Source organism: Salvelinus sp. IW2-2015, linkage group LG6.2 (genome assembly GCF_002910315.2).
Source record: "Salvelinus sp. IW2-2015 linkage group LG6.2, ASM291031v2, whole genome shotgun sequence".
NCBI lineage: Eukaryota > Metazoa > Chordata > Actinopteri > Salmoniformes > Salmonidae > Salvelinus > Salvelinus sp. IW2-2015.
Window position 1 is genome coordinate 18,136,229 of NC_036846.1, and position 9,909 is coordinate 18,146,137.

At 44.8% G+C, this 9,909-nt stretch overlaps 1 protein-coding gene across 1 annotated transcript; it reads right to left on the bottom strand.

The window, feature by feature from the left end:
• Positions 1 to 1,250: 1,250 nt before the first annotated feature.
• On the bottom strand, positions 1,251 to 4,205 carry hs3st1 (heparan sulfate (glucosamine) 3-O-sulfotransferase 1). Its single transcript, XM_023990331.2, has 2 exons — positions 3,991 to 4,205; positions 1,251 to 3,076 (listed from the first exon to the last, which is right to left on the bottom strand). Exon 2 carries the CDS (start codon positions 2,934 to 2,936, stop codon positions 1,995 to 1,997), a length of 942 nt encoding a protein of 313 aa, XP_023846099.1. The 5' UTR covers positions 2,937 to 3,076; positions 3,991 to 4,205; the 3' UTR covers positions 1,251 to 1,994.
• Between the last annotated feature and the right edge of the window lie 5,704 nt (positions 4,206 to 9,909).

Genomic DNA, 9,909 nt, shown 5'->3' on the forward strand with positions numbered 1-9,909 from the left:
CGTAGTAAGAATGCTTTGGTCTGCATTAAGGAGATTAAGAGGATTAGAAACCTGTCTGGGCAGTCCTGGAGGTGCTCTATGGTTCTATGTGGAACTAGGCTACCACAGAATTAAAGGTGCAATATGCAGAAATCAATCCGCCATTTTCTAGATGGAAAAATTGCATAGTGTAGAGAACCATTGTACCATCTAAACCACTGAGAAAGATATAAAAAAAAAAATATTTGTAGCTCTTTGAAGCTGTTGTACAAAACCGAAAGTACCAAAACCGAAAATTAAACTTAACCGGAAGCATACACATAGCACACGTAGTACAGATCTACCGTTTCTTATACTTGCATTCAATGAGAATGATAGAMCTTTAACTCACATTTCTATGTGAATTGGGTTGGGTCGCCCAAAAAGTTACATATTTGCGTCTTTAAATTCAACATAATGCGAACTGGTGGATCTACTTTTCTTGATACAAATACCTAGAGTCCCATAATAGCACCAGAAAAGGTTAGAATGAGTAAATAATTGTTAAAAAAAATATAGTATGGAAACACCCTTTGTCATAAACAACTTCTATTTTGATTAAACACGGTTTGACTTAACCTTACCTTTCCTGTATCCTCCTGCTAGAACGCACTCATAACACACATACCTTTCTCTCTATACCAAATATCCTCCTGCAACCATTTACATGAAAAATATACCAGACAGCATACTGTACAGCCATTGAATGTCACCATGATATCTCACATAAATGCAAGAAGCAACCAACTAGCATCTGTCCTCAGCACCCACTACTCGGTCCTCAGCACCCACTACTAACAAAGCAGAAGTGTCTCCCACAGCTGTTAAAGAGGGCTTCTGTCTACACTGGCTTAGACATATGCAGGGTGGCCAAGCAGGCACTTCAAGTCTGAAATGTTTGTTAAAGATCCAATGTAGTATATAAACCCTGGATTTCTGATGCTATGTACTGGRCWTTGAGAGGCTTTGAAGCCACCGGTCAGCCATATTGGCTCTCCCCAGTAGGAACAGTCCTCCATAGGAATGGAGTGCTATAAATCATTGGAAAGATCTCATCTAGGCATCATGTTCATCTCCTTTAACCATAATAATACAAATGACGAAACATCCCATACCGGACTCCGAACGTGTACATTAGCAGCCTGTAAAGCTTTTTTCCCCCTTCATATCCTCAAAATTAAATAACTTTGTGGGATCAAATACGAGGTGTACATACAGAGGAAGACCAAAAACACATTATAGCAAAATACATCTTTATTATTGTGTTAATCCTTCATTTTAGAAAAAAATCTATTATAATATTATTTACAGTATACTGTAGTACATGTGTACATAGCAATGACCATAATACGTATTCGACCTTTTGTTACTCAATGGCTTCTTAAACTATGTATCTATTCAGTATGAATGTGCCTGAAAAAAAATACAAATAATAATAATAGCGTAGCAGCATATAGACCCTTCAGAACACTGAATAATGACTGTTAGCAAAAATAACATGTGTGCTACTGATGACAGCATATCAATGGAAATAGACCAGCATATTGTTCTTCAGATTGATGCTCAAAAGAGTTGTTGCAGACTTGCAATCCTTAAAAATGGCATGTGACACGTTAACTTAAATCAACCTTTGAATGCCCTTATCATTGATCACTCCATTGCTTTGAAGTGATTTAGAGCTAAATAATAATGCATGTGTCTGCCATGCACTACACAGAGAGGTGAGGACACCTGGTTATTGATGAAGCCAAAACAACAAGACAAAAGAAACTTGTATCGACTTGCAATGAATGACGATATCGACAAAAAAACAGATGTGCCAAGTCTGTCTTGATTGTTGCTGGTCAGAACGCTGCCACATGTTTCAAATAATACAAAATCTAGCTTAAATCTCCCTTTTATACTCTGTACAGCTTCAGGATCAGCTCTTTAACATGAGAATCAGAACTGTGGTTAATACCGGCCTGAATAACAACTCAGTTCCAGTTGAATGTTCTGCCCACCAGCTCAAAGAACTTCCTATTGGGTTCATGAAAGAATCGGTAGAGTTTGTGGAGGATGGCGGGAGCCACGTGAGGGTGCGCCCTGCCCTTAGAGTCATGTAAACAACGCTCMCGCCCATGGTCCCTCAGGCAGTAGAACCCTTTAGTCTTGTTAAAGTAGAAGTTAGATGCATTTATCTGCGGTTCTAGGTTCAGGAACCTCTCCACTCTCTTCATCTCCGGGAAGGGGTCCCTGATCAGCTTATCCCCGTCCACAACATGGATGCTCTCTAGCGGGAAGTAACGCAGCCAGTTCTGAAGGTGCAGGTGGTACAGGCTACGGTTGAGAGCTTTGTATCCTAGGTTGATCTCCCCGTCCTTCACAAGCAACGACTCGATGGGCTGGTAGCGCTTGTGCTTCTGCAGACGGTTGTAGAAGACCTGGGTGTAGTCCGACAGAACCCGCTCYGTTGGGTCCCGGAGAATGAGTAGCAGCTTGATGCCTGGGTTCATGTCGTGGATGCGTTCGGGCACCTTGCTGGAGGTGAAGTAGGCAGGGGTTTTCTCCACAGTCAGCTGGTCAGGGAGGGCGAAGGGCATCTGGCTGAGATACCAGGGTATGCCCTTCTGGAAGTGACTCTCCCAGTCAAAAAAATGCACCTCGTTCTCGGCCGCCGCTACTGCGCTGTGCAGGCTGAGCATCTCGATGAGCGCCCGTGTGCCGCCCTTCCTCACGCCGATGATGATGATGTGGGGCAACTGCTTGAAGGTTCCGTTGGGGTGGCCGGTGGCCCCGGTGTCATTGAGGGCCAGTGGGGAAGAGGCGGTGGGGGACGGAGGGGGTCCCTGGTCACCGTCACCCCTCTCTGCGGGCCTGGAGGGGATAGGGGGGGGCTGCATCGCGAAGAGAAGCAGCCCGAAGAAAAAGGCCGCCATGAGGGAGGTCCTCAACCTGGTGGATTTCAGCCTGGCTAAAGGAGCACAACGGTATCCAACATTGAAAGAGCAGCTGACTGAGGACGACGGTCCACTTGAGAAAGAACAATGGTGCCTCCTCTCTGTCGATCACAGCAACACTGCCAGGACAAAAGAACAGAGGCATCATTAGATGACACTTGACACTGCAGCTGATAAGTAAGTAAGTAAGTAAATAAATAAAAATACATTTCCCCCAGGCTTAATATATACAAATACATTGTATGCCAAATGCCAGGAATAAAGACATGGATGTTTACATTAGCTCAAATGAATCTAGTATCTAGAATCTAGCTACATGCAAGTGTACATTCTCTAGTGTGCAGAGAGCTTTATAGTTGAATAGTTGTCATGTGTAGACTACATAACTCATCTAACTGTCAATCTCTCATCACAGTGTACACATCTTTCCAGAGCGCTAATAAATAAAGACGACAACTATTGTATTGCATGATAAAATCATTCTGTAAAATTACCAATGTAGTGTAATATGCATAGATAGTTAATTGCAATATTACTCTGATTTGTTCAACAGAACAGTTTCTCCCAATCTCTATTTAACCCTATGGCATTGCACCACTGTCTCTACAGATGCAAATCACCATTCAGACTCTCAAGACATCAATAAGGGGAATTGAACCTGAGATTGTGACATATCATCGGGTACTTCAGATTGTAAACGGGGTGTCAATGGAATACTTCATTTTATTGTTGTTGAAAAGACGTGTCTGTAAAAATAAGAATTAAAGTGCAATAGCCTGCWGACGAAAATAAACGGAGTGATAATATTGTAAAGAATGCACAAATAAACTATAACTTAGACTCTATATACGACAGCCAGGGTGCACATTTAAAACATTTACTGTCAGATCTGAAATGTTTGTAGACGTTTTTTTTTGCCAACATTCAAATCCCCACGAAACAAACGTGTGCATGTTTGGAACAATATAACAATGCATTCCTCGTCCGAGTTTTAGCAATCAGTTCTACCATTGGAATGCAATTGAAATCTTACCTTTGTATTTGTCGAACTAAAATTCATTGAGCACTCCTTTTCAATGTTATTGGTGAGGGAGAGTACTTGAAAAATGAAGTCAGGGATCCACCAGTTTGAAAATCTATTCCAGATACATCAAAACTTGAAAATATTACTGCAGCTTAAATTGTCGTTGACCAACTTTGTTTGCACGTCCCTCTTCTGCGAGTGTTTCGGGCTTGTGTGATTCCTCGTATTCGAGTTATYGCTGGATAACGTAGGCTCACGCACCCACATTACGCAGTGGAGACCACTCCCCCCCTCTCTGACTCAGTCTTCCGGCAATTTTATGGTAWATTACAGATAGCGTTTATGGATGTGATAATGAGTAAGTAGGCATATCTTTCTGATGACTTTCTGACATATATTTCAGGTGAAGGTAGGGCAGCAAAGTCATGAAGTTTGATTTCTTGTCAAAATGTGACCGTGAGCTACAGGTACAGGTGAATAACACTTCAAGCTGGAAAAACATAGTATTAGTTTATCAACTAGAGTACACTTAGAGAAATTATGAATCAGATAAATCCAGTGTTGAAACATTTCCAATGTGTAAATATGTCACAGTGTCACACAAGCCTATAAAACAGCTTGATTTATGTCAAATCATTTATTTTTTTAAATCCAAGACGGCGTAGCAGTCAGACGTCTTTTGTCCTTTTTCTTGTCGTGACCCATGTATATAACCTTTTTTTTTTTCTTTCTTTGCATATCTTTAATTATTTTTTTCTAAACCTCAACTTCAAAACACTCTCCTGCAACCCGCCTCACCCAATGTGGTGCGGATCTGTTTTAAAGTATTTTTATTAACCTCGAATCAAGAATCCCCAACAGAAGCTAGCCCGCTCACTAGCTACTAGKTAGTAGTCAGCTAACCACTGCTAGCGGTCATCAGCTAACCATTAGCTCGGAAAGCGCGCTCCAGTTTGTACAACGCGACTCAAACCAGAGCATACCGGACCTATTTTCTCTCKCAATCCAAGGATTCCTACTGCAAGATCTGGACATTTTCACCTGGATCATCGCAGCTAGCTAGCTGCTATCCGAGTGACTTCTGGCTAACGTTGGTCCCGGAGCAAGCACCAATTAGCCTGGAGCTAACCCATGCTAGGCCCTCTCTCCCGYCTAGCTAAAGAGGCCCAGCAGCTACTCCTGGGCTACAATACCCGGACCCCTTCTACTGTCGGTACGGGGCATGGAACCCCGCCGATTCCTCACGACTGGACTACAACGTAATCTGCTCGAGGGGGTACTCAACTGGCCTCTATATCGCGACGTCCCCTGAATGTCCATCCGCTAGCCGCGCCCCGCTAGCTGTTTAGAGCATATTGGACTGTTAGCTGTATAGGTCCAGCCACTATACCTATTTTGCCAATTGGACTTGGACCCCTCTGCTACTCAGAACCCTACTAATTCATCACGACTGGTCTATCGACGTCACCGCACGCGGAGGCTAAAACAGACTTTCCTCTGTCGAGACATCCCTCTAAGGCCCTTCTGCTAGCTTGCTAGCCCCGGTCTGCTAGCTTGCTAGCCCCGGTCTGCTAGCTTTCTGATTCGCCGTGTCTCCAGCCAGCCCAACCACTCACTGGACCCCTATTGATCACCTGGCTACGCATGCCTCTCCCAAATATCAATATGCCTTGTCCATTACTGTCCTGGTTAGTGATTATTGTCTTATTTAACTGTATTGCCTCAAGCCCTGCTCAATATGCCTTAACCTACCATTTAGTTTCACCTCCCACATATGCGGTGACATCACCTGGTTTAAACMTCTCTAGAGACAATATCTCTCTCATTATTACTCAATGCCTAGGTTTACCTCCAATGAACTCACATCCTACCATACCCCTGTCTGTCTGTACATTATGCATTGAATCTATTCTATCGTGCCCAGAAARCTGCTCCTTTTACTCTCTGCTCTGAACGCACATGGCGACCAGTCCTGATAGCCTTTAGCCGTACCCTTATCAAATCAAATCTTATTTGTCACATACACATGGTTAGCAGATGTTAATGCGAGTGTAGCGAAATGCTTGTGCTTCTAGTTCCGACAATGCAGTAATAACCAACGAGTAAATCTAACCTAACAATCACAACTACTACCTTATACACAAGTGTAAAGGGATAAAGAATATGTACATAAAGATATATGAATGAGTGATGGTAGCATAGGCAAGATGCAGTAGATGGTATAGAGTACAGTATATACATATGAGATGAGTAATGTAGGGTAATATAAACATAAAGTGGCATAGTTTAAGGTGGCTAGTGATACAATGTATTACATAAAGATGGCAAGATGCAGTAGATGATATAGAGTACAGTATATACATATACATATGAGATGAGTAACGTAGGGTATGTAAACATTATATTAAGTGGCATTGTTTAAAGTGGCTAGTGCTCATTTTTTACAATACATTTCCATCAATTCCCATTATTAAAGTGGCTGGAGTTGAGTCAGTATGTTGGCAGAAGCCACTAAATGTTAGTGGTGGCTGTTTAACAGTCTGAATGTCCTTGAGATAGAAGCTTGTTTTTCAGTCTCTCGGTCCTGCTTTGATGCACCTGTACTGACCTCGCTTCTGGATGATGAACAGGGTGAACAGCCAGTGGCTCGGGTGGTTGTTGTCCTTGATGATCTTTATGGCCTTCCTGTGACATCGGGTGGTGTAGGTGTCCTGGAGGGCAGGTAGTTTGCCCGGTGATGCGTTGTGCAGACCTCACTACCTCTGGAGAGCCTTACGGTTGTGGGCGGAGCAGTTGCCGTACAGGCGGTGATACAGCCCGACAGGATGCTCTCGATTGTGCATCTGTAGAAGTTTGTGAGTGCTTTTGGTGACAAGCCGAATTTCTTCAGCCTCCTGAGGTTGAAGAGGCGCTGCTGCGCCTTCTTCACAACGCTGTCTGTGTGGGTGGACCAATTCAGTTTGTCCGTGATGTGTACACCGAGGAACTTAAAACTTACTACCCCTCTCCACTACTGTCCCGTCGATATGGATAGGGGGGTGCTCCTCTGCTGTTTCCTGAAGTCCACAATCATCTCCTTTGTTTTGTTGACGTTGAGTGTGAGGTTATTTTCCTGACACCACACTCCGAGGGCCCTCACCTCCTCCCTGTAGGCCATCTCGTCGTTGTTGGTAATCAAGCCTACCACTGTAGTGTCGTCCGCAAASTTGATGATTGAGTTGGAGGCGTGCATGGCCACGCAGTCGTGGGTGAACAAGGAGTACAGGAGAGGGCTCAGAACGCACCCTTGTGGAGCCCCAGTGTTGAGGATCAGCGGGGTGGAGATGTTGTTACCTACCCTCACCACCTGGGGGCGGCCCTATCCTACTCCTCCTCTGTTCCTCTGGTGATGTAGAGGTTAATCCAGGCCCTACAGTGCCTCGCTTCACTCCTACTCCCCAGGTGCTCTCATTTGTTGACTTCTGTAACCGTAAAAGCCTTGGTTTCATGRATGTTAACATTAGAAGCCTCCTCCCATAGTTTATTTTATTCACTGCTTTAGCACACTCTGCCAACCCGGATGTCCTAGCCGTGTCTGAATCCTGGCTCAGGAAAACCACCAAAAACCCTGAAATGTCCATCTCTAACTTTACCATTTCCCAACAAGATAGAACTGCCAAAGGGGGCGGTGTTAGCCTGCAGAGTTCTGTCTTACTATCCAGGACTGTACCCAAAATAATTTGAGCTTCTACTTTTAAAAATCCACCTTTCCAGAAACAAGTCTCTCACCGTCGCCGCTTGCTATATACCACCCTCTGCCCCCAGCTGTGCCCTGGACACCATATGTGAATTGATTGCCCCCAATCTATCCTCAGAGCTCGTGCTGCTAGGTGACCTAAACTGGGACACCCCCGCTTAACACCCCGGCCATCCTACAATCTAAACTTGATGCCCTCAATCTCACACACATGATCAATGAACCCACCAGGTACAACCACAAACCCTTAAACACGTGCACCCTCATAGATATCATCCTAACCAACTTGCCCTCCAAATACACCTCTGCTGTTTTCAACCAAGATCTCAGCGATCACTGCCTCATTGCCTGCAACCGTAATAGGTCAGCGGAGAAACGACCTCCACTCATCACTGTCAAACGCTCTTGAAAACACTTCAGTGAGCAGGCCTTTCTAATCGACCTGGCCCGGGTATCCTGGAAGGATATTGACCTSATCCCGTCAGTAGAGGATGCCTGATTATTCTTTAAAAGTGCCTTCCTCACCATCTTAAATAAGCATGCCCCATTAAAATGAAAAATGGAACCAGGAACAGATATAGACCTTGGTTTTCTTCAGACCTGACTACCCTTAACCAGCACAAAAACATTTCTGTGGTGTTCTGCATTAGCATCGAACAGCCCCCGTMATATGCAACTTTCCAGGGAAGTTAGGAACAAATATACACAGGCAGTTAGGAAAGCTAAGGCTAGCTTTTTCAAGCAGAAATTTGCATCCTGTAGCACAAACTCAAAAAAGTTCTGGGACACTGTAAAGTCCATGGAGAATAAGAGCACCTCCTCCCAGCTGCCCACTGCACTGAGGCTAGGAAACACTGTCACCACCGATAAATCCACAATAATTTAATTTCAATAAGCATTTTTCTACGGCTGGCCATGCTTTCCACCTGGCTACCCCTACCCCGATCAACAGCCCTCCACCCCCCACAGCAGCTCGCCCAAGCCTCCCCCACTTCTCCTTCACCCAAATCCAGATAGCTGATGTTCTGAAAGAGCTGCAAAATCTGGACCCTATAAATTAGCCGGGCTAGACAATCTGGACCCTCTTTCTAAAATGATCTGCGATAATGATTGCAACCCCTATTACTAGCCTGTTCAACCTCTCTTTCGTATCGTCTGAGATTCCCATAGATTGGAAGGCTGCCACGGTTATCCCCCTCTTCAAAGGGGGAGACACTCAAGACCCAAACTGCTACAGACGTATATCTATTCTACCCTGCCTTACTAAGGTCTTTGAAAGCCAAGTTAACAAACAGATTACTGACCATTTCGAATCCCACCGTACCTTCTCCGCTATGCAATCTGGTTTCAGAGCTGGTCATGGGTGCACCTCAGCCACGCTCAAGGTCCTAAACGATATCATAACCGCCATCGATAAGAGACTTTACTGTGCAGCCGTATTCATCGACCTGGGCTAAGGCTTTCGACTGTCAATCACAACATTCTTATTGGCAGACTCAACAGCCTTGGTTTCTCAAATGATTGCCTCGCCTTGTTCACCAACTACTTCTCCGACAGAGTTCAATGTGTCAAATCGGAGGGCCTGTTGTCCGGACCTCTGGCAGACTCTTTTCTCTGTATACATCAATGATGTTGCTCTTGCTGCTGGTGATTCTTTGATCCACCTCTACGCAGACGACACCATTCTGTATACCTCTGGCCCTTCTTTGGACACTGTGTTAACTAACCTCCAGACGAGCTTCAATGCCATACATGGTAAGTTGGTGGTTGAAGATTTCCCTCTAGTGGTGTGGGGGCTGTGCTTTGGCAAAGTGGGTGGGGTTATATCCTGCCTGTTTGGCCCTGTCCGGGGGTATCATCGGACGGGGCCACKGTGTCTCCTGYCCCCTCCTGTCTCAGCCTCCAGTATTTATGCTGCAGTAGTTTGTGRCGGGGGGCTAGGGTCAGTCTGTTATATCTGGAGTATTTCTCCTGTCTTWTCCGGTGTCCTGTGTGAATTTAAGTATGCTCTCTCTAATTCTCTCTTTCTCTCSTTCTTTCTCTCTCWCGGYGGACCTGAGCCCTAGGACCATTCCTCAGMACTACCTGGCATGARGACTCCTTGTTGTCCACCTGGCCGTGCTGCTGCTCCAGTTTCAACTGTTCTGCCTGCGGCTATGGAACCCTGACCTTTTCACTGTGATTACTATTTT